Source organism: Nuphar pumila, chromosome 1 (genome assembly GCF_984573655.1).
Source record: "Nuphar pumila chromosome 1, dmNupPumi1.hap1.1, whole genome shotgun sequence".
Classification (NCBI taxonomy): Eukaryota; Viridiplantae; Streptophyta; class Magnoliopsida; order Nymphaeales; family Nymphaeaceae; genus Nuphar; species Nuphar pumila.
The window spans coordinates 37,185,355-37,210,612 of NC_143249.1; the positions used below are offsets into that span (position 1 = coordinate 37,185,355).

General features: G+C 36.5%; 1 protein-coding gene across 1 annotated transcript; it reads left to right on the forward strand.

The window, feature by feature from the left end:
- Positions 1-903: 903 nt before the first annotated feature.
- On the forward strand, positions 904-24,390 carry LOC149848711 (rho GTPase-activating protein 4-like). Its single transcript, XM_089997046.1, has 5 exons — positions 904-1,427; positions 13,309-13,429; positions 13,522-13,641; positions 23,256-23,486; positions 23,583-24,390. Exons 1-5 carry the CDS (start codon positions 1,030-1,032, stop codon positions 24,150-24,152), a joined length of 1,440 nt encoding a protein of 479 aa, XP_089853172.1. The 5' UTR covers positions 904-1,029; the 3' UTR covers positions 24,153-24,390.
- The last annotated feature ends 868 nt before the right edge of the window (positions 24,391-25,258 follow it).

Genomic DNA, 25,258 nt, shown 5'->3' on the forward strand with positions numbered 1-25,258 from the left:
ACACATCCATCTAAGCATACGCATCTCAGCTACACTCATTTTTTGAATATGATGTCTTTTGGCAGCCAAACATTCCGTACCATAGAGTAAAACGGGCTTAATAGTCGTCCTATAAAACTTTCCCTTCAACCGCAATGTCATTCTACGATCGCACAACACTCTAGTTGCACTTTTCCATTTTATCCACTCAACCTTTATCCTATGATTTACAATCTCCTTTAATTTCTCTATACTTTTGAACGATAGAACCTAAATATTTTGAAACAATCAAATCAATCCTTAAATTATTTTTGTTTGTTTTTTTAAAATTACTTTTTTCAGTTGAAAAATTACAGCTTTTGAATTTTTAATTTATCTAAAAAACTTGTTTATGCAATAGAATTCAGTGACTCTACTAAATAAAACATGTCGATAGCATATACAGTGTGAGATTGAACCGAAATAAGTCGAACTTATGATGAGTTTTGACCAGTTGATACCGTTTGGTCGTACGTACCATAGACTTATTATCCAGAGAATTTTGACTTATCACACCAGCCCCAATGCCAAAAAAAAGAAAAAAAAATGAAATAAAAGGCATGGTCCACCAGCAGGGAGACCATAAAGAAGCAGGTATTAAAGGAAAGAGCCTCCTCATCATAGCACCCTTCATGAATGTAACTGTGCAAAGCATCCCTCCTCCGCGCTCTCCCACAAACAAAAAGCATTTGCTACGCTTCCCTCAAAAAACTCTTTGCTTCAAAATTCAAAATCAATCACACTCCCCATCTCCTCAAGATCACCTACACAGCTTGCAGCAGAGCAACCCCAAGACTCCCCTCTTCATGATTCTCACGTCCCACCTTATTATTTTTCAACAAGAGAGAGAGAGAGAGAGAGAGAGAGAGAGAGAGAGAGAGAGAGAGAGAGAGAGAGGAGAATTTCTGCCTTCATCCCAACTCAACCATAGTCCTTCTCTATCTACAAATCTGACCCCATCCTCCAACTTTTGATATTCTTTGTTCTCTTTTCTTTACTTGGGTGTCAACCATGACAGAGGTGCTCCAGGCCCCTCGGTTTTCTTCCTCCCCAAGCTCCCCTTTCCACTCATCAGAGAATGGTGGTGGGGTGCAAAACCATCATGCCCACTTGAGCTCTACGTCGAATCTCTTGGTGGGTAGGGAGGATTTGGAGGGAGGGGTGGGGGTGGAAGAGGGGGTCGGTGGGAGGGAGAGGGATACCCTTTCTTTGTTGGCTCTGTTGGTGGCTGCCTTCAGAAAGTCGATGGTTGCCTGCAAGACTGATGGGGAGGAGCTCTGCTCCATGGAGATCGGGTGGCCGACGGACGTGAGGCATGTTGCCCATGTCACGTTTGATAGGTTCAATGGGTTCTTGGGGTTGCCTGATGAGTTTGAGCCCGAGGTGCCCAGGAGAGCTCCTAGTGCCAGGTTGGTTGGTTCTTTAAGTTGCTTGATTTTCTTCTTCCTTTTTCTTTCGGGTGTTTGAAATCTCTCTCTCTCTCTCTCTCTGAAGGAGTTATTTAATGATTAATAAAAGTCGCATTAACCCTCTCTCTCTCATTCCTTTTGAATTTTTAAGGAGTTGTTGGTGATAATATATTTCCATTTTAATGATTAATAATAGCCGTGATATTAATTGGGTCTCTCTCTCTCTCTCTCTCTTGGTGAGGAGATTGGCTGGCGTTTTGTACCATGAAATTGGAATTTTGTTTTCCCTTATGAAATTTTAAGGTGTTGGTGATAATGGCTTTGCATTTTGGTGACTAATAAAACCTTGACATTAATGGGTATCGTTTTCTTTATGGTGTTTTTGGGTCCTTTTGGTGGTTAAGATTTGCTGGGTACACTGTTGCTGAAGCCTGCATAGGATTTGTTTGTAGTTTTTACTTTTTATAGTCGTATAGTTTGTGAAATTAATGAAACCGGGCTTTTATTTTGTACGAGTTGGTGAATGCCTTGTCGGTAAGATTTGATAAGTAGCGTCCGATCAGGGCTTTTGATTTGGTATGTGCACTTTTTAAAGTTAGGTTTCCTTTTTCGTTTCTAAGAAAGAAATGATTGGGCATGATGGCATTTGTCTGACCATTATTTCTATAATTCTGGCAGTGAATGATGTTGGATATTTCCATGGGAGTCTTTAAATGCTAAAAATAGAATATTCTGAGTTCTCTTTTTACCCTTTGGAATTGATTTTCCTATACAATTCGATGATGCATTAAGCAAAGATGAGGTTCTTAAGGAGAAATTCTTGATACAGTGATTATTATGTTCACAAGCATTTACCTAATTACTTAAGTGGTTATTATTTTCAGAGTTATTACCTATTTTATTAATTTAATGGGTTAGGAGTAGGACATTTCCTTGCGGATCTATCTGTTTCTGGTGTTTCTTTTCCTTTTTTTATCCAAAATTATTTTAGTTTGGAATTGTATTCTGCTAGGTGTTTATCTGTCTATAACACACATCAAAACATCTTAATCTGATGCATGGTCTCTGCAAAAGACTATCAAGATCACATGTATATGGTCAGATCTACAGAACATCACTCCGAAGTTTATAAGGCATAACTTTTTTCTCGAGAGTACTATACTTTATGATAGATCCATTGATTTTCTAATGTTCTCAGTGAATGTTTTTCAGATCTGACCAATATATGTGTTCTCCATAGACTTTTCAGTGGTGAACATGCATCAGATTAAGAGGTTTTGATATGTATGCAGTTTTTTAAAGTCTAAAAATCAATACCACATAATGCACCTAACTTCACAAGGGGAAAAATCAATTTTTACATAAAACAGTTAGATCATAGCATGATTTTATGCATACATATGCATGCCCGTGTATGTGAAGTCCTCCATGGTTTAGGAAATTTATTATGGCAGATTTGTTTATTTAAAGCTTTAATCTTCTTTGATGACCTACAGCTTCATTAATGTCTTATTGGACTTGTTGATCAATTACTTAGTATGTTAAGCAACACTATGATAATTTTTCTAGCATATTTTAAGCAATCTGCAGTGCGATGGTAATTTTTTTGTCACCAGAATAGGCGTTAAGGATGAACCATATCTGTAAGAAATATATGTATTTTCGATAGGCACAGCTAACAAATGTGTTGCTTGCTCTGTGATCATTACTATATTCATGTATTTCTGTCAATCCCTAGTTGGCCTATCAAGAGGTGATAATTCTGATTTGGAGTTTCAGATACCAAAATAATTAATCTGACATGACTTTCTCGTGTGATGCTGCTACTTTCTCCCATAAATGATTTTGGGAAATTTTAAAAAAGGCACCTAAATTATTAGCAGTAATAAGAAACACACCTAACTTTTAAAGATTTTTAAACACACACCTAAACTATTTTATGGTTAATTAAAAAGACCCATGGCTTACTTCCGTCAAAGTTGCTGTTAAATATGCATTACAATTACCAATTTGCTCTCAAAAAGTGTTTTAGAAAAACACTTCAACAGTGATGATTCCCTACCAAATCCTTGTGGTTCACCCTGATGATTCCTTATCTCCTTTGAGCTGATTTGCTTTCTGATTGAGATTGTGACTGCTACCAATCACAACTAAAACCTGATAGCTAAACTGAATCTCCATTCCAATCTCTATAATTATCTGTTGCCCAAATTGCTTGATTTGAATCCAACAATCAGAAACTGGTGGTTCGAATCTTTCTGATCAACAGCCCAACAAGGGTAAAGAAACTGATGCCCCCACATAATCCATAACTAGAGAATAACTTTAATTTGTCAACACTCAAAACTATATAAAACCCTCAACAATCAAACTAATCCTACTGCTTTTTTCCATATTCATCACTTTTGTTTCACCATAAACAGAAACATGAATGTTTCTTCACATTCATTGCCAGAGACACCATCCAAGACCAGAACTAGAACACATGCAAGCAATATTAGTTGAAAGGAAAAGAAGAAAGGAACAAAAGCAAAAACAACAAGAGAAACGATGGTATGTATTAGCAAAATAAAGTTCTCTCTGAATGGGACAAACTAAAACGAGGTCCTTAGTTGTGTCATTGGGAAAGAGTTGCAAATGTATGAAGATAGATGAGAATCTCAACAAAAGGAAAAAAAAGATTGAAGATAAATTAGTAAATTTGTCCAACAAACACAACTTGGGTTAGTTATAACCCAAGTTAAATGGATGGAATTGTGATTTTTACTAACTGAGCATAAGCTTAGGTGTGTTTTTAACAAATTTGAAAACTTAGGTGTGCTTTTGATTATCATTAATAAATTAGGTGTATTTTTGAAATTTTCCCAATGATTTTTGTTGATTACTTGAACAGTTGAACTTGTCACATCTAGGACTTTAGTCCTTTCCAACATGTATTTGTTTCTTTATTAACTGTTTGTGATTAAGTTGGACTAGAGCATTTCTTTGAGTTATATAGCTAGTAGCTACATTGTGGTTAGGCATTTCATTTAGGCCTTAAATCTAGAGTCTATGTCACATGGGTGCGGGTGCGGGTGCGGGTGCGGGTGCGGCGATGCGGCACTTTAAAAAAACTTGGGTGCGGCGGTGCAGGGGTGCGGGAGGGTATATATATATAAAATTTTTAAGTTTTAACAGTTAACAACATTAACACTAATGAAATAAAAAACAATTATCATAATTGTTAGAAAGTGACTTGGAATACATTGGGTTCAATAATGAACCCATACTTATGCACGTGAAGTGCAAATATACCCATTAAAGGGAAACAACATAAGCACATAATGTGCTAACACATAAAACCCATAAAAAGGGAAAAATATGACATAAAGTCATAAGTTGCATATCATTGAAGAATAATGGAGAAGGGGTAAAAACCCCATTACAATGGAGCATGAGCTCCCTCTAGGATACCGAAATACAAAGGGGAGAGCCCCTATTTATAAGCATAAGAAGGAGCCACAAAGGGGGCTCCCAAGAGAGTCGTTGGGAGCCCCCAACGGTCACATATGTGACCGTTGGAGGCTCCCCAACGACTCTTTGGGGAGCCTCCCTATGTGGCGCAAAAGCCAAAAAATAAAAAGGGAAAAAGAAGAAAAATAAAGAAGAAAAATAAAAATAAAAATAAAAATTACAAGCATTATTCCAAAATGGAATATGCGTAAAACAGGAATTTACAGAAATACCCTTTTGGGTGAAATAAAGTATATATATTTATATTCATATATATATATAGATATATATATATAGATATATATATATACATATATATATATGAATATAAATATATACGAGATTACAAATGTCGATAATACACATATTTTAACATCCCCCCTCAAACTTTGCGGGGAAAAACCCGAAAGTTTGGAAAAACATTTCTTCAAAACAGAGGGAAGTCTTGAAACAAAGTCCAAAAAAATCTTTAAGGAAAAAGCTCCATCTTCATGACAGTTGAGCTAGGTCTTCAAATCCAATTCACCATCGATCGAATCCATGATGTACCTAATGTTCCACATCTTAGCGATCCTGTAGAAAAACAACAAAGAAACAAGTAAAACATATCTTTTCACTTTTACTCAAATGGAACATTTCTAACTAGCATAATTATGGATGACACATGTTAGAAGTTATGCAAATTATGCAGAAATAACACCAAAGTTTCAAAATCATACATCATGTTAAAACAAAATGAGCGGAAGCAAATTATGCAGAAATAAATTGCAAAAATGCATAATGCATTCATAAGGTCCAATATTGGACAAATATAACCCCATAATGGGGAATAACAAAATGGTCCACTAAGGGACACCACAATAAGCCTACGAAGAGGCATGATATACATAAACATTATTGAATGAGGGCCCAAAAAGGCCATAAAGAGCATATGCATATACTTATCATGAAATGAATTAATACTCAAAGAACTCATTAATGAACATGCTTCAAACATGTAATGAAGTGCCAAGCAAGAGAAACAAAGTCTCCAAGCATACTTTAGGCAAAATAAACCCAAGAGTTCACAAGGTTTTAAAATCATTTATGAAAGACATACTTAATACACATTTTACATATAAGGGTGGCAAAAACCACAAGCACTTAATATATAGATTAAATGCTAAGAAATCAACTTGATATGCTTATCAAAAATATGATTTGCTTGAAAAACACAAGTCATGAATGAAATTTTGCAAATTTCAATAGTTTATCCATTACAAACATCTTCCTCATTAGTCCTCCAAAACCCATAAATCAAGTGTATAAGCTACTAGATCAAGAATATAAAGCCATTAAAGGCCAAAGACACACACAAAGGTGTGTAAAAGAACCTCTTGTCTACATATAATAATACTTGAAATAAGTGCATCTACGACAAGAACAAGAAAATACATGTCATCATGGACTAAAAAGTATCTCTTGTCTACGTAAAAAATACACTTAAAACCAAGTATGTTCAGCTACTAGAACAAGAGTAATAAGCCAACCATGGGCTAAAACATAATACATCTCTTGTCTACATATGATAGCACTTGAAATGAGTGAAATAAGTCAACCATGGGCATACATCTTAAGCGACTAGAACAAGGACACAAACGCCAACATAGGCTAAAAATCACACACCATGGTGTGAATCAACGTGCCTTGTCTACATATAAAAACACTCAAGACAAGTGTGTTCAGCTACTAGACCAAGAGAGCAAACGCCAACAAAGGGCTAAAAACACACGAAAGTGTAATAAAATTCTTGTCTACATATGATGACACTTAGATAATGGGCATAAAAGGAAAAGACTTTTGAGGCAATAAACTTGTAATGAAAATAAACCTCGAATAAAACAATACTCCTTTTAAAATGAATTCTCATAACAATAACATGCATATAAAAAATATCTTCAACAAGATACTATAATCGATAAAATAAAATTCTTGAGAGCAAATGTGTGAACATACACACACCAAGAACACTTAGAATACTTGTGCAAAATCACAATAACACAAAATCATAAATGTGCAAATGCACTCATAAGATTCATAAACAAGAAAAGGTTGGGCAAAAATCCCAAAACCCTTGATTTAATATACCTTAAAACTTTTAAGGTTTTAAAACACCATATGTCCATCACATTTACATAGAAGCATTCATAATATCAATGGCCACAAGAGAAAAAATGAGTGACACACTCATAATTAGAGATCATACAACAAATCATTTTAGAGTCCCAAGGTGCCCATAACTCACCTCAACAACCATCTATAATATGGAAGGTGGACAAACTAAAATGATATAACACGAGGTGCCCATAACTCACCTCAACAAACATCTCTAATATAATAATAAGGCCAAATAGAAGATGCATTAAATAACATGTGATGGACAAATATAAATGCCACAAAAAGGCAATAAACACTTAAGGAATAAAGAAAAGAGGACCGATTAAAAAATTGAATCAAAAGGTCCAATAATCAATAATGTGCTTTATAACAACAATTTTGCATAAACACAAATTATGCTTAATCTTCAAACAAGTCATTTATACCAAAAAGGACTTATTAAGCAATAAACACAACAACATAAAGAATTCATCAAGACAATCAAGCTTTTAATCAAAGAAATCATAAGAACCGTAATGGTTCACAAAGAAGGCTTTAACACAATACTCAAGGAATGAATATTTAAAACACTTGAAAATTTATAAATTTGGGATTAAATCCCATACAACAATTTTAAAAAACCTTTGATTGTGATGAGATATGCGGAAACATTCAAAGTGCTAAAAGCACTTACAATGATTTAAAAAGGACTCAATATCTAAATTCATTATATTTTTCACAAAAATAAATGTGCATAAAGGCTCCATAATGTAAAAATGTCTACGAAGAGACAATACACATGTGAGCACAAAAGGCTTTATGAAAGATGTGCACGAAGGCACTCATACAATACTTGAACAAATACACACCAAGGTGTAAACAAACATGCACTAAGGCATGTATTTCATAAAAAAGAGGGAATGCATACAAGCACAAATATTTGAGAAACAAATGTGCACAAAACACAAAAATACACAAAAGTGAGCAAGTATGCACTTTATAAAAAGAGCAATGCTTGAAATTCTCAAAATTTAACAATTGCAATTGAGGACAAAGAAAACCATATTATGGTCAATGTAGGCATTTTTAAAAGATATTATTAAGAGGTTTCGAAACCTTATGAAAAATACAAACCAACAAGTTTATAAAGATGAAAAATGAAATCATTTATACCAAAAGGATGCAAAAGATGAACTATGCACTCTATGTAGTGTGAGAAATTCCTTTTAAAAAATCTTTCCTAATGGTTTATCATAAACAATTTTTCAAAAAAAGAAACATTGAAAAACTTTTAGGAGTTCTTATAAGTTATCATTAACAAGAACTACTTTAGGATTCAACAAGGATTTTTAGATGTGAGAGATTTTCATATAAGGATTATATCAAATTTTTCAAAAAATGCACTAAAATTTATAATCAAAAGAGGAACTCAAATCAAATATCGGTTCATATGAGAGTTAAGAAATTTTAAGCAAAGATCATTACTTTAGCAAGAAATCATATATATAATCTTAAAAAATTAACTTATAGGTCAATCATGAGATAGTTATGTAAGAATTATAAATCTCACATAATTGAAGGTAATTTTAAAAAAAAAACATAAATTGCTATTATATGCGATGAGTAGTTCGATAAACACAAATTATATATTTGAACAACAAACGAGTTCACCAAATTTGAGGGAGATAATTTTAAAATATACGAGCACACGAAATGTGAAAAGACATAATTCAACTATCATAACCATTAAACGAACAAACTATATGCAAGAAACATATTTTCAAATGCATAATATTTTAAGAAAAGGGATACATACCGAATAACTTCAAAGCAAAAAGGAAGAGCAATGAATACTTCACCATTTCTTGAGCGACACGCTTTCCGTTGCACCAAAGGACAACCCCATCGTGACCTCGCTTTAATACCATGTTAGAAAGTGACTTGGAATACATTGGGTTCAATAATGAACCCATACTTATGCACGTGAAGTGCAAATATACCCATTAAAGGGAAACAACATAAGCACATAATGTGCTAACACATAAAACCCATAAAAAGGGAAAAATATGACATAAAGTCATAAGTTGCATATCATTGAAGAATAATGGAGAAGGGGTAAAAACCCCATTACAATGGAGCATGAGCTCCCTCTAGGATACCGAAATACAAAGGGGAGAGCCCCTATTTATAAGCATAAGAAGGAGCCACAAAGGGGGCTCCCAAAAGAGTCGTTGGGAGCCCCCAACGGTCACATATGTGACCGTTGGAGGCTCCCCAACGACTCTTTGGGGAGCCTCCCTATGTGGCGCAAAAGCCAAAAAATAAAAAGGGAAAAAGAAGAAAAATAAAGAAGAAAAATAAAAATAAAAATAAAAATTACAAGCATTATTCCAAAATGGAATATGCGTAAAACAAGAATTTACAGAAATACCCTTTTGGGTGAAATAAAGTATATATATTTATATTCATATATATATATATATATATAGATATATATATACATATATATATATGAATATAAATATATACGAGATTACAAATGTCGATAATACACATATTTTAACAATAATATCACCAAATCAATTCATCATCATGTATACAATAAATCAAATTAACAATCTACAATTCTATTCTACATCATAAAAGCTAACACCACAATTAAATCAAGCCATTAGGATTCGAACTTGCAACGTCCCAACAGATATATTATGTATAATGTTTATATTACATAGGTATTACATGTAAAAACTCTTAAAAGATAGATTTTTGAGAAAACGAGCCAGCTCATAATCAACTCTTAACAAGCCGAACTAAGTTTTCCCTAAAATGGGTATAATATTTTTTTCAAAAATGGGCAACAACGGTGTTTAGTCGAGATTGAGAAAGTGAGAGAGGTACACAGTAAGGGGAAAGAGATTGAGTTGAGAGAGAGAGAGGCACGCAGTAACAGATGAAAAAGGAGAACATATAGAAAGAGGTAGCCGAGAGATTGAGAGACGAGTGGAGAGAGAGATTGAAGGAGAGAATGCGTACCTTGGAGATGGAGAGGAGGCGTTGCCGGACGGTGTCAGCTCGTAGGCGTCGCCAGCGTTGGGGTCGGGAGACAGAGGAGAGGGCAAAAATGTTTTGCTCTAATCCTCCTCAGCCCATTTCCCCGGGCTCTTGCTTTTTTTAAAGTCCAAAATTTGGACATATATAACCTTGGGTGCGTTGACCGCACCCAGGGTCGGGTTGACCACACTGGGTGCCGCACCCGCATTGCGTCGACGCGGGTGTGGTTGTTAAAATGTATCTAATATATATTAGGGGTGGCAAAACCTGACACGACCCGCCAACCCGCCTCTTAGGCGGGTTCGGGTTTGGAAAAAATGAACCCGTTTAATAAATGGGTCGACCCGCCTAACCCGTTTATTAAACGGGTCGGGTTTGTGTTAGGGGTATGTCAACCCGCCAACCCGGCTGACCCGTTTAATAAACGGGTTAGTCGGGCGGGTCAACCCGTTTACCCGAACCCGTCAACCCGTTTATAACTTTATATATATATGATTCTAACCCTAAAGTTAGCATTTCCACTTTTCCAGTTCTCGCTCCTTCTTACCTAGCCGCAGTCGATAGCGAGCTGCGAGACGCCGAGAGGCCCGAGACCCCTTTCTCACTCGACAACATCCACCGCTCTCCCTCCTTCCGTTGTGGGTTGCTGAGTTGCGTTTAGAGGTCCACAAGCAAGTGGAATACCAACAACAGGCTGCTACGAGTGCCTCTGCATCTTTTACTGTGGAGGATGCACATCCATGTGGTTTCTCTCAAATTGGGTTGAGGCTTTTGTAGGGTTTTAGTTTTTCCTCCTAAAATTCCATTTTTCCTTTTGTTGGTGTTGTTTTGGCTGGAATTTGAGGGTTTCTTTTATGGTTTTTTAGTGTATGCTCTCAAGCTAATCTGCGCTTGCTGCCCTATCCAGTTTGGTTACTCAATGTATCAGATTAAGTTGTTTTTTACCTACAGCCTGTTTGGGCTTAGTGGTAGACCTATCGTTGGTGGCATGTTTTTGGTTTAAATATTTTGTTGTTGCCTTCCATCTTTATAAAAGGGAAAAACCATTTGAAGCACACAGCTATATATCCCACCCCTTTTCACATTCATCAATGTGAGTAAGAATTACTATTTATGTTGTTTCAGGCTGATCCTTTGCTGTGGCTGTTACCATTTATTGGTACATCAAACATCAGGTCTTTAGTATTATACTTGCATATTTACCTGTACATAGTTCAGATTATATGGAGAATGCATCTTTTTACCAGCCAGGATATTCCATATTTGAAACAGATCAATAGTATTGGCTGTTTTGACATTGCCTGATTCTACCTTGCAGTACTGCTTGTGTACTCGGTATGGTTGGAATTTTAGCACCACTTTGTGAAGAAACATTATACAGGGGTTTTCTGATGGTGTCTTTGACAAAGTGGTGATGGTGAGCATTTGAATTGTTCAGAAAGATGCAGCTTGAAGAGCTGAACCCTGATGCATTCACTCTGTCAGCTCTTTTCATTCTGTTTCATCAATTGGCAGTTTTAGACTTTTAGTTTAACTCATCAATCTGAAAGCCAGTCGGGTTACTCGAGTCGGTTATCGTGTCTATGTTATTGGGTCGACCTGTTTAATAAACGGGTCCCCGTGTCGTGTAAACGGGTCGTGTTGACCCGACCCGTTTATTAAACGGGTTAGGCGGGTCGTGTCGGGTTACCCGTTTAATAAATGGGTCGGGTTCGTGTTTGCCACAGTCGACCCGTTTAATAAACGGGTCGGGTTCGTGTTGAGGTATGCTGACCCGCCAACTCGACCCGATTGCCACCCCTAATATATATATATATATATCAGAGTTACCAGTCGAGGAAGCGGGAGCGGGAAGCGATACGGGAAGCGGGAGCGGGAAGCGGGAGCGGGAAGCGGGAAGCGGGAGCGGGAAGCGGGAGCGGGAAGCGGGAGCGGGAAGCGGGAGCGGGAAGCGAGGCACTTTAAAAAATTTAGGAAGCGGGGAAGCGTGGGACCACTTAGAAGAAAATTCCGAACCGTCTCGGAAACGACCTAGGAAGCGAACCGGAAGCGACCTAGGAAGCGAACCGGAAGCGAGGGGAAGCGAAAAAAATGAAAAAAATGGGGGAAGCGAGGGGGAAGCGTGGGGGAAGCGTGGGGGAAACGTGGGGGAAGCGTGGGGGGAAGCGCTTCCCATAAAAGGGAAGCGCGCTTCCCAAAAAAGGGGGACGCTTCCCCTCACGCTTCGGAAGCGCGACGTTTCGCGCTTCCGAAGCGTGCTTCCCCTTTTGCCTAGGCGCTTCCGGTAACTCTGATATATATATACATATATTACATCAATACCCGATAGGGGTATTTTTGTAATTTCACATAGTTGTTTTAGAAAACAACTATTTTCGTTTTTTTGATAAAATGTAATTTTATTTTTTATTTTTTTAGTTCTTTTTTATTTCTTTTGAGGACTAAAAGGGGCTCCAACCTTAGAGTCGTTGGAGCCCCCAACGGTCACAAATGTGACCGTTGGGGGCTCCCAACGACTCTATGGGAGCCCCCTTTTGAGGCCTTTTGGCCATCCCTTCTCTCCTCTCCCTCTTGTATAAATAGTGGTGAACCCCTTGTATATTTCTCATTCTTGAGAGCTTTCTCTCTTCTCAATAAGAGGCTTTTTATATTGTTGCCTTCTTAAAGGCTTGTGCTTGTATTGTCCCTTTGCGGACTTGTGATATTGTCTCTTTTATTCATTGTTGTAAGTGCTTGTATGCACTCTTTATATTTCCGCAATATCTTATTACAGCGTCTCCTGGTTGGCTGAATCCCTGTGACATAGTCTAGAGTTGTGGGTTATATCTGGAGTCTGATATGCAGCTGACAGGGATGTTAGTTATCAAAATTGGGAAGGGAGAATGATATCAGCTTAAAGAGGAAATGGGTTTGGGAATAGTTGTTCAGACAAGAATGGATATTGGTTTGCTTTAAGTTTGAAAGAAAAACATTGGTTATATACCTTTTGTTTTTTTGTTAATATTGCCGAAAAGATGCAGAACCCTTTCAGTTTTTTTTTATGATAGTTTCCATTTTTTTTCAAACATTTTAAAACATGATACTTTCAAAATATCACTATTAGTGGCTACACTTTCATCTAGGTTTCCACTTGCATTATTCTCTTAGATTCATGTGTTCTTAATTCTGAATCATACATGTACTGTATGTCTATCTTATGCAGCACAAGTGTCTTCGGAGTCTCCACAGAATCTATGCAATGTTCCTATGACACCAGGGGGCATAGCGTGCCAACAATACTTTTGCTGATGCAGAGAAGATTGTATGCTCAAGGAGGACTTCAAGTATTCTTTCTTCTATTCTGATGATGTTACTGCTTTGATTTTATAAATTGTTATTCATTTAGTTTTTTTTTTCATTTTGATGAAATGTGCAGGCTGAAGGCATATTTAGAATCAATCCAGAGAACAGCCAAGAGGAATATGTTAGGGACCAGTTGAACAAGGGCATTGTACCAGATGATATTGATGTTCACTGCTTGGCAGGATTGATTAAGGTATTATTCACCATATCATCAAGGATGCAAAAGGGTCAGATATAGTCCTGTCATGTTTGACCGAACGCTGTATCTTGACTTTTAAAGAGTGGTCGAGTTTTGGATTTGGATTCAACACACTGGAGTTCTAGATCCATTTATGGTCTGGGTCTCTGTGGTACCGAATCCACTGGAAATTGGTAAAATATATTGATTTTTTTGTGGAAAAAGTTAATGAGTTGGGTTAGACCCCATTCTGACCCACATGGAACCGTATTTGTTTACACATTTCTGACCTGAATCCAATTAGACCCGGCCATATTTGTTTATAATCCGCGTGTATTCAGGTATATTCTACCTGGATTTGACAATATGATCAAGATCTGGTTTGGGTCCCAGTCGGAATTCTGATCAGTTTGCATCCGTATCCATTATATATTTTTCTTGTGGCTTCACCTAAATTCAATTTAGCGCTTATTTTCAGTATATCATGATCTTATGGTGATTTTTCATAAATTAGTTACCATGGTTGAGACTTGCAACTTGATTGCTAAAAAATTGTATATTTTTGATAGATTAGACCATGGTTTGATTCTTTGAAAGCCGTGATGTTGAATTTTGGCTCAAAACTATCTCTATGCATTCCCTATATTTTCAAATTTTTCCAAAGTTTTATGGGTAATGGGTTCTCTATGAAAGTTTAGTCCCACATTGAAGGATTATGAAAAACCTATTGTCCTTATTTAGAGAGGTGACCCTTAGATCTTGGGCTTGTGCATCACTTTATTCTTGGATCTTAGATCTTGACCCTTGACTTGGACCTTGGACCTTGGGTTTGGTCTTTGACTTATCTTTTTAGTACTTGAGACAAATTTAATCCTCAAGTCTAAAACTGACCCATTTATTGGCTTTGACTTTGCATTATTCATCTTTGAATCTTTCTGGATCTTATCCGGATCCGTTTGAACTTTGCCAATGGTTTTGCATGGGCATTAAAGGGTCAAAACGATGGCCTTGGCCTGAGGCCTATATAAACATCAACCCTCTTTCATTTCTCTCATCCTCAGCTCTCTCCTCTCCCCTCTCCCTCTCCCACAAGCTCTGCTCTCTCTCTCTCTCCCCCTTTTGTTTTGGAGTTGGAGTTCAAATCCAATCCTGAGATCCAAATACAATTGTAGTTCGGATTCATGTCCAGTTGTTATTCCAATCCAAATCTATTTGCTATCCAAATCCAGTTATAGTTCGGTTCCAGATTCAATTGTTATTTGGATCCAAATGCATTTCTATCTAGATTCGGTTGATATTTGAATCCATTACTAAGATTTTGATTCAATTACTATCCAGATTTGGATACTGTTCGGATCCATACCCACTTGCAGTTTGGATTTATACCCATATTTGAACCCAGGATCCATAACCATTTTGAACCTAGATCATTCCTTCCAAGTCAAGAGGTTGTTCAAGATGGTTTGTGTCGAGGTGATCGGTCCCACCCAATATATGGTGTGGACCAAATTTTTTGCGAGTAGGTGAAAGCTCGGTTGTATCATGGGAGCATAGTTGCACGAGTACCCATTGCACCGAGGACTTGATCCTAACTGGGATAACTATTGCTTGAAAGACAACACGTTTACGCGTGCCTTCGAACTCAGTGGTTCAATTTCATTTGCCTGACCCACTAAATTAAGCAGGATGACTTCGTGTGTCGCAGACACATATTGAATGCACTCTCTGACACTTTGTTCGACCTCTACTAAGAAGTTAGCACTGCAAAGAAGTTGTGGGAAGCTCTTGAAAGTGTCCCAGTTCGATAGCACCAATTTCAAACAATGGCAATACAAGGTGCTCATCTTCCTCACGATTGCAAAAATGGTGTACGTGCTCACAGAGAACTATCAAAAAGAACGGGAGGACAAAACCATTGTTAAAAATCGCAAGAGACTAAAGTGGAAGCAGGATGACTTCGTGTGTCGCAGACACATATTGAATGCACTCTCTGACACTTTGTTCGACCTCTACTAAGAAGTTAGCATTGCAAAGAAGTTGTGGGAAGCTCTTGAAAGCAAGTACAAAATAGAGGACGAAGGAAATCATAAGTTTTTTGTTAACAAGTATATGGATTTCAAATTCTTTGATGATAAGTCAGTGCTACCTCAAGTCCATAAGATGCAGATCTTGGCTAATCAGATAAAGTTTGAAGGTATGAACCTTGATGAATTATTTCATGTGGCTACAATCATTGGTAGATTGCTCCGATCTTGGAAAGATTATCGAAATGAATTGAAACATAAGAACGAAGAGTTTACCTTAAAACAACATCTTAGAATCGAGGAGGAAGCTCAATCTCGAGATAAGAAAGATAAAGTAAAAGAAGTTCGTGCTAAAGTAAACATGGTTGAACGCAAACTAAAGTTCAAACCTGGACTTAGAAATAAGAACAAGAAATTCAAGTTCACTGCTAAGAAGAGAACTTTTGTTTCGTGCTATAATTGTAGAAAACCAGGTCACTATGCAAGAGAATGCCAACAAATGAAGAAATTCCAAGACAATAAAGCTAGTAAACCCGATAACGACCTAGTGGCCGTAGTTAGTGAGGTATTCATGATTAATTCGGATAAAGGGTGATATGTGGATTCTGGATCAACGATCCATTTATGCAATAATAGAAGTATGTTCAAAACATACGAAACCGCGGGGGAAGATCATATGATTTATATATGAGATAAACATGAAGGTAAAGTTTATGGAAAAGAGAGTGTGAAACTTCACTTCACCTCCGAGAAATGTTTTAACTCTCCAAAATGTGTATCACGTGCCTACCGTCACAAAAAATCTTATATTTGTCTATCTGCTCTCATGGTTTTAAAGTTGTAATAAAATCTGACAGTATTATACTATCGAAGAACCACAAGTTTTTTGACAAAGGCTACACCACTAATGGGTTGTTCAAGCTCAATCTGATAAATAAAGTTGATTATGCCTTTGTTCATATGCTTGACTCATATGATTTATGGCATGATAGATCAGAACATGTAAATTATAAGTCTTTGAGAAGCATGAATAACTTAGGACTTATTCTTAAATGCAAAACTGAACATCTTAAAAAATGTGATGTATATATTAAAGCAAAGTTTGCAAAAAAGTCATTTTAGAGTGTTAAAAGAACTTCTAAATTATTAGATTTAATACACAATTGTCTATGTGATTTGAAAAATACTCCAACTCGTGAGGGTAACAATTATTTTATAACTTTTATTGATGATTTCACAAAATATGCTTGTCTATCTCATAAAAACAAAAGATGAATCATTTGAAAATTTTAAGATTTTTAAGACAGAGGTTGAAAACTTTCATAAGTGCAAAATAAAATCTAATATCTTTCAAATGAGTTCATTGAATTTTGTGAAATTCATAAAATACATACACAAAATATTGATCCATATACTCTTCAACATAATGGTGTAGTTGAACGTAAAAATAGGACTCTAATTGACATGGTTAATTCAATGATTATTCGTTTTGATATAGATTATAATCTATGGAGTGATGTATTGCTTAATTCTTGTCATATTCTAAATAGAGTTCCATATTCTAAGTCAAACATTACAATGTATGAACTTTAGAAAGCTAGAAAACCAAATTTAAGTTATTTAAAAGTTTGGGGTTGTATTGCTTATATAAAGCTTACTGAACCAAAATTAACCAAACTAGTTCAAAAAACAAGAACATGTGTCTTAATTGGATATTCTCAAAATAGTAAGACATATAGGTTATGGATATTGAAACCAAAGTGATTTTAGAATCTATCCAAGCCAAATTTAGAAAAGATTTAACTTTAAAATCACTTATGTTCCAAAAGTTATTGAAAATAATCCAAAGAAAATTATTTGTGAGCCTGAAAATTTTGAAATTCGAAAAAATAAAAGATCAAGAAAACCAAAACATTTTGATCTTAATTTTCATCTCTATATGATAGATAGAGACCTTGTTTCTTTTTCGAAAGCTATAACCTTTCCTGATACTCCTTCTTGGAAAGAGGCTATAAAAAGTGAATTAAATTCTATCACATAAAATAAAACCTTGATTTTGGTTGATTTACTCCCTGGTTTTAAACCTTTGAGATACAAATGGATTTTTAAAAGGAAACTTCGAACTGATGGCTCTATTGAAAAATTTAAAGCTAGACTTTCAAACAAAAACCCGGACTTGATTATTTTAACACCTATGCTTCTATAAGTTAGATTTCATCTATTAAAACTCTGGTTGTTTTGGCATCAATTTATAATTTTGAAATTCATCAAATTGATGTCAAAACTGGTTTTTTGAATGGTGCCTTAGAAGAAGAAATTTATATGGAACATCCAGAAGGTTACATAATACCAGGTAAAAAAAAATTTGTAAACTGTTAAGGTCATTGTATGGCTTAAAACAATGACATGAGAAATTTGATGAAATAATTATTTCATATGATTTTAGAATTCATGACTTTGTAAATACATATATAACAAAGTAGAAAATAGTCATGTTATAATTATTTGTCTCTTTGTAGATGATATATTAATCACGAGTAATAATGTAGAATGCATAAATAATACCAAAAGTTTTCTTTCTTCTAAATTTGACATGAAAGACATGGGTTTAGCTGATGTCATACTTGGTACTAAACTGATTATACATGAGAATGGTTATGCATTGACCCAATCTCACTACATTGAGAAAATATAACCATTATAATTGTGTGCTAGTTGCTACTCTGATTGATCATAGTGTTAAGTTATCGACTAACACTGGAAGAAGTATATCCTAATTGGAGTATGCAAGTATTATTGGCAATCTCATCTATGCTATAAATGGAACTAGACCGGACATAACTTCCAACATGAGCAAGTTGAGCCGATATACTAGTAATCCAAGAGAAGAGTATTGGGATGCAATATATCGAGTCTTGAAGTACTTGAAAGGAATTATAGAATATGAAATATTCTATAATTGAGAACCCAATGTACTTGAAGGGTACAAAAATACAAACTGGAATTTTGATTATAATAAGCCATTATTCACAAGGGTTTGGATATTTACCTTTGGATCAGGAGCAATTGCTTGAGGATCCAAGAAGCAAAGTATGATAATCTATTATACAATAGAAGCAGAGTTGATAGCACTAGCATCAACCTCTATGGAAGCTGAGTGGCTAAAGAATCTCTTAATAGAGATCATTAAGAGATAAGTCAGTACCCTCGATAGTTATGTGTTTCGATAGTCAAACAGTTATATACAAAGCGAAAAGTAATATTTATGGTGTAAAATCTAAACATATCAGTCTAAAGCTCAATTCTGTGAATAGTTTACTCAAGAAGGAGTAATCTCAATTGAATATGTGAAATCTTGTCAAAACTTAGTGGATCTGTTGACAAAAGGACTTTCTCGAGATATTGTATTTAAGACATCGAGGGAAATGTGGTTAAAGTTCATAAAAGCAATCACCGTTAATGAAAACTCAACCACATGATAAGGGTCAAACCATGTCAAGTGGTTCAATAGGAAGAACAAGTCTCTGAGTGATTGAATTGAGTACTTAATAATTTTTTCATTCCTGATGACAAGTACTCGAAATTTGTGTATGGAGGTTGAGTTCGAATTGAACTCTTAATAAGATCCATAGGCCTTATGGCTGAGGTGTTTCAAAGAGGTTTACATCCTTAATGGACTTACCTATGTGAGTGTGAAGGTAGGGGTCGCCTTCTATGAGACTTGGACTTTGTCTATAGAGCACTCAATGTGCGACTTCTATATATTGGTAGACACAGTATGACCACCTGAAGTGAAAGTGTGTGTTAAGGTAACTGGAAGGTCAATTAAGATTCTCAATTCAAAGCTAATGCTATTGAGATCCCAGACTAAGTAACATTAATATGAGAGTTCAAACCCAAAATGTACCTTTACTTATGCATTAAATCTTTGCGAACAAACTCTTGAGTCCTTTTCTATAGTTTTGATCTACGTAGGGGATTGTTGAATTTTGGCTCAAAACTATTCCTATGTATTCTCTCTATTTTCTAATTTTCCCTAAGTTTTGTGGGCAATGGGTTCTCTACAAAAGTTTAGTCCTACATTGAAGGATTTTGATAAACCTATTGTCCTTATATAGAGGGGTGGTACCTTAAAGGGCAAGACCTTCAAGGGCATTAAATCCTGGGCTTGTGCATCACTTTATTCTTGGATCTTGGATCTTGGATCTTGGATCTTGATCTTGACCTTGATCTTGACTCTTGATTCTTGATTCTTGACCCTTGACCTTTGACTTTAGATTTGGATTTGGACCTTGGACCTTAAACCTTGAACCATTAGCTTGGGTTTGGTCTTTGACTTATCTTTTTAGTACTTGGGACAAATTTAATCCCTAAATCTAAAATCGGTCTTTGACTTTGATTTTGCATTAATCCTCTTTAGATCTTTCTGGATCTTATCTGGATCCGTTTGAACCTTGCTCAATAGTTTTGCATGGGCATTAAATGGGAAAGAGTTGGGCCTTTATGGCTGGCCGTTTTGGCTAGCCATGAACCATTAAGCTGGCCGTTTTGGGTATCTTAAAGGCCCTTTATGGCCTTTAATGGGTGGCCTTAGGATGGGGCCTATATAAATCCCAACTCTCTCCCATTTCTCTCATCCTCAGCTCTCAACTCTCCCCTTTCTTTCAAGTGCTCTCTCTCCCTCTCTCACAAGCTTTGCTATGCTTGCTCGCTCTCCCCTTTGGTTTAGGAGTTGCAGTTTGAATCCAGATTTGGTTCTAGTTCGGATCTAATCTTGAGATTCAAATTCAGTTGTAGTTTGGATCCAGATCTAGTTGTTATTCGGATCCATATCTATTTGCTATTCAGATCCAGTTGTAGTTCAGATGTAGATTCATCTGCTATCCAGACTTGGGTACTATTCGGATCCATACCCACTTGCAATTTGGATCTATACCCATATCTGAACCCAGGATCCATAATCATTTTGAACCTAGATCATTTCTTCCAAGTCAAGAGGTTGTTCAAGGTGGTTTGTGTCGAGGTGATCGGTCTCAACCAATGCAGGGCGTGGACTGAATTTTCACAAGTAGGCGAAAGCTCGATTGTATCCTGGGAGCATAGTTGCACGAATACCCATTGCACCGAGGACTTAATCGTAAGTGGGGCAGCTATCGCTTGAAAGCAGAGTTATCGGAAGCGCTTAGGTAAGTGGGGAAGCGTGCTTCTGAAGCACGAAACGCCGCGCTTTCGAAACGCACTGGGAAGTGCGCTTTTTTTGGGACCTTTTATGGGAAGCGCGCTTCCCCCTTGCTTCCCCTCGCTTCCCCCATTTTTTCCATTTTTTTGTATTTTTATTTTTGTTTTTGTTTTTTTCTCTTTTTTCGCTTCCCCCTCGCTTCCTAGGTCGCTTCCGAGACGATTTCTGATTCGCTCTTAAGTCGTCCTACGCTTCTCGCTTCCTAAAATTTTGAAAGTGCCTCGCTTCCCGCTTCTGCTTCCCGTATAGCTTTCCGCTCCCATTTCCTCGATTGGCAACCATGCTTGAAAGACAACACATTTACGCGTGCCTCCGAGTTCACTGGTTCAATCTGAGTTGCCTGACCCACTAAATTAAGCAGAATTTCCAACAATATCTACAACCCTATGGAAATAGAACTCAATTTCTCCTATTTTAGTTGAGTTCTAAACTGAAAATTGGGCCCATTTTGATACACACAAAAAATAGTTAAAAGACACTTCCATTTTTATAAAACTAAAGGTTTTTTAGGTAATTTATTTTAAAAAATAAAGTTTCAGATGGAAACATTAGGCATTTGCTTCTTGTTATAAAAAGAATATGTATTCCATATGTGTATGTCTTTTCATATGAATATACTTCATAGGTTTTATGATAAATTTCATATGTTATGTGCCACTTTCTAGTTATTGTGACATTAGTTTTAATTATTCTCACATATATTTAAGATATGTGAAGTTGTGAATTGGCTTTTATATGTGTGTATGTGTGTGCATGTATGTATGTATATATCAATGTAAGTGAGATTGAGTGAGAGTTAATACTGATAGGAGCCAATTATGTTTGAAGTCAGGTATAAATATGTCAACTGCATGTGTTTTCATGCTTTAGCCACATAAAAATGAATTACTGTGTCATGCTGAGTATTTTGCTAAGGCTTTGCATACATGTTAACACAGGTGTTGATGCAAAACTATGTATCCTTTATCCATGTAATGTAACTTTAATTTAGAAAATAAGAATTTAGGAAAATTTTAACAGGTACATGTATGCAGAATAGTTAAATGTGAATCGGAAAAGTGTGAAAAATGAAATAAAGTAACTATTAAAAATGGTGACCATGTGCTATAAAGAACTTGAATACTAAGGGTCGAATGAGATAGCTGGATGGTTAGGTTGTACTATCATAAACTGAGGGGTCTTTGGCTCGACTCCCATGGAGGTTATCCCCCAGCTTGCCTATCAAAAAGAAAAAAAGAAAAAAAGAAAAAGAATTTGAGAACTCAGTTTCCATGGAAAAATATTATTTATGATATCTTGAAAATGGATTGTTTCCTAGATGGAGCCTTTAGTTAGTTTTCACTGTTGCTGATATGCTTGTCTTAGTGATTTGAGCATGAATATCCAATTAGTCATTAGCTTAGTTATTTTGTGAAATGAAGGGCTATGTTTGAAATTTGGAAGTTTCATACTGCTGTACACATACCTGTATGTCACATAGATATGGCTGTGAATATGGTGAGACAGACATTTTTATGAAGTTTTCAGCAAGACTAGTATATAAGAGGATACAAAACTGGAGTAAAAAATGCAGTGTGGCATAACCTGTTTCAGTTATGAGGCGAGATCAAGTGTCAGCAAGACTAGCATATTTGAGGAGAAGCACCAGTTTATTTTACATGAAGCTTCAGTAATATGATGCAGTGATTTTTTTTTAATCTTACTGCAGATACATTTCTGTGGCTTGTTCTGCCTTGTGCTTTCCATCTAAATGCCTATCACAAAGTTGACAGGCCAGTCAACCTGTATTGCTTCATGGTGTCTTTATATGTAGCTTGCCAGAACTTTTGGTGTCCTGTATGTTCTATCATGTGGTTTTCTGCTGTAGCGTGCTAACATCATTAGTTGCACATAGCACAAAGCTAAACATTCTCTTACTGAATTTTTTAATTTGATTGGTTGAAGATCAACCAGATAGATGTTTGTGGTGCATGGATGAGAGATACTATTTATACAGAAGTATTCTTATGTTTCCTAGTATTGCAGGGTGCCATGTAACAAATCTGCTTATTTAGTATGTTCATGACCTAAAGTTTGTCAACGGTTCCTGTTGTACCATCTTCACATTATTGCATGAGGCACAGAAGTTGATCATTCTCTTTTGTTATTCATGGCTTTTGTTTCGATTACTCATTTTTTTAATGGGCATATGACGTGTTAGTGTTTTTTTTCTTTTCATATCTATTTTGTGGAATAGCAGACACTTACCGCCTGTAGTAAGCCATTCTTTTCTGGCTCTTGGTGGTTATCCTTTGAAATTGACACATTTGTTGCCTTGTTCACGAGTCATGAATTCTGGGTTCTCATGCTTCTGGAGGCTTCTTCAGGCTTGGTTTAGAGAACTTCCAGAAGGGTTGCTGGACTCTCTTACACCTGAACAAGTAATGCAATCAAATACGGAAGAGGACTGTGCCCAACTAGTGGCACTTTTGCCTTCAACTGAAGCAGCGCTGCTGGATTGGGCTGTGAATTTGATGGCTGATGTTGTCCAAGAGGAGCAACAAAACAAGATGAATGCTCGCAATGTTGCTATGGTGTTTGCACCAAACATGACTCAGGTTATGAACTGACTATTCTTAAGTCATTTTTCAATAATTCATTTTAGCTTCTGTCTACTTTGATGTGTTTTTTAATCTATGATTGCCCGATTGCAGATGGCAGATCCCTTGACTGCATTAATGTATGCGGTTCAAGTTATGAATTTTCTTAAGATGTTGATTCTAAAGACACTAAGGCAAAGGCAGGAATCCATTCTTCAGGCAGCACCATCCTCTTCCCACTCAGGGCCTTCTAATGAGAATGATCACCATAATTCGTCACAGTACTGTTTAAGAACAAGCGGGAAAGGTGACCAAGAACAGGAAGTACTTGAAACCAGTGAGCCCAACAACAGTTCTTCAGTCAATGATGCAGATGATGGTGTTGGTGAAAAAGACAAATGTAGTTCTGATGTTTGTAAGGCTTCTGTTGAAGATTGTCCGGAAGGGCCATCTCAATCCAAAATTCCAAGTAATGGAGCAAAAACTGATACAAGTGGTTCAAAAACTAGCACTAAAGAAGGCGGCCGTAGAAACAGAAATGGTTCAAATGCGAGGAAAGGTGCAAAAAAGATGAACAGGCAGAATACTGTTCGAACAGTAACAGCAGCAGCTGAGAAATCAAGGGAGCCAACCAACGTAAGCCGCATAAATTCAAGGATGGAACGCGTTGAAGCTTGGCGGTGAGGTTGGTTGGCGACGACTAACTGCTTCTGGGTAATTTAGATTTGTTGGGTCTGGTGTTTTGGTTTGAGACTGGTTGTTGAAGGTTGACAGTTTGTATGCTTTATATGGTTTGGTTTGGTTTGGTTTGGTTTGCTTTTGTTTGGTTTTTAAGTTTTTCTTTTTCAAACTTGTACATCACTTACCAAAGGTTCCTTTGAATCATGTAAACTATTGTTTTTATGAAATCTCTTACTGTTTATTGATTTCTCAAAATTTTCTTTTGGAAAATATCTTTCTTTTCCACATCTAACTGTGTGTAAGTGTGTGTGTGTGAGAGAGAGAGAGAGAGTGGTGACCAGACATAATTTGCATGTGAATTTGCTGGCTTTGGTCTCACACAAATCTGGATTTGGAATTAAAATTATCCAATTGTGATCAGTTAGTTATATGCTTTGGGCTTTCTATGTCCATTATAAATTCTACTGTTTGGGAGGTGGTGTTTGGGAGGAATTAGCCTAAATGACTTGTGGCAATTGTTAGGAAATTATCCCAATGGGTATGGTAATTGAGCTTGAACTAGGTACACTTAGATACGTGTTAGACATGTTATCTTTAGAACGATAGTTGCTTCACTTGGGACCATGTCTTTGATGCAATAAGTATTCATGCAACCTTGCTTCCAGGATACAATCGAGTTTTTTGCCTACTCGCAAAGGTCGGTTCACACCTTGCACTTGATGAGATTGAGCAACTCGACAAATACCACCTTTGAATAGTCTCTTGACTAGGTTAGGTATACTTTTAGGCTCATACTCTAAGCTCAACATATGCTTAGACCTTAGGTCTGAATCTATTAGAAGGAGAGTGAGAGAGAGAGCTATTGAGCACAAGGTGCTCGTGAGAGAGAGAGAGCAGAAAAGATGAGAACTTATGAGTGATGAGAAGAATGAGAAAGGGTTGGGGTATATATAGGTCCAAGCTCCACCAACCTCATAAAAGAGGTCAAACGGCTAGCAATAAAGTCCCTAATGGCTAGAAGACGGGAGGTTTTGGGTTGGGGTAAGTCGAATGACAAAAAGGGTAGTCAAAAGGTTAGAAATAATCCTACCATGGTCAAATTCATTTAT

What these genes read in the sequence shown, in the direction of transcription:
- LOC149848711 (XM_089997046.1), top strand. Translation starts at nt 1,030, where the DNA reads ATGACAGAGGTGCTCCAGGCCCCTCGGTTTTCTTCCTCCCCAAGCTCC. An exon ending in ATGCTCAAGGAGGACTTCAA is followed by an intron (nt 13,430 to 13,521) that starts GTATTCTTTCTT and finishes TGAAATGTGCAG; the next exon opens with GCTGAAGGCATATTTAGAAT. An exon ending in TTGCACCAAACATGACTCAG is followed by an intron (nt 23,487 to 23,582) that starts GTTATGAACTGA and finishes GCCCGATTGCAG; the next exon opens with ATGGCAGATCCCTTGACTGC.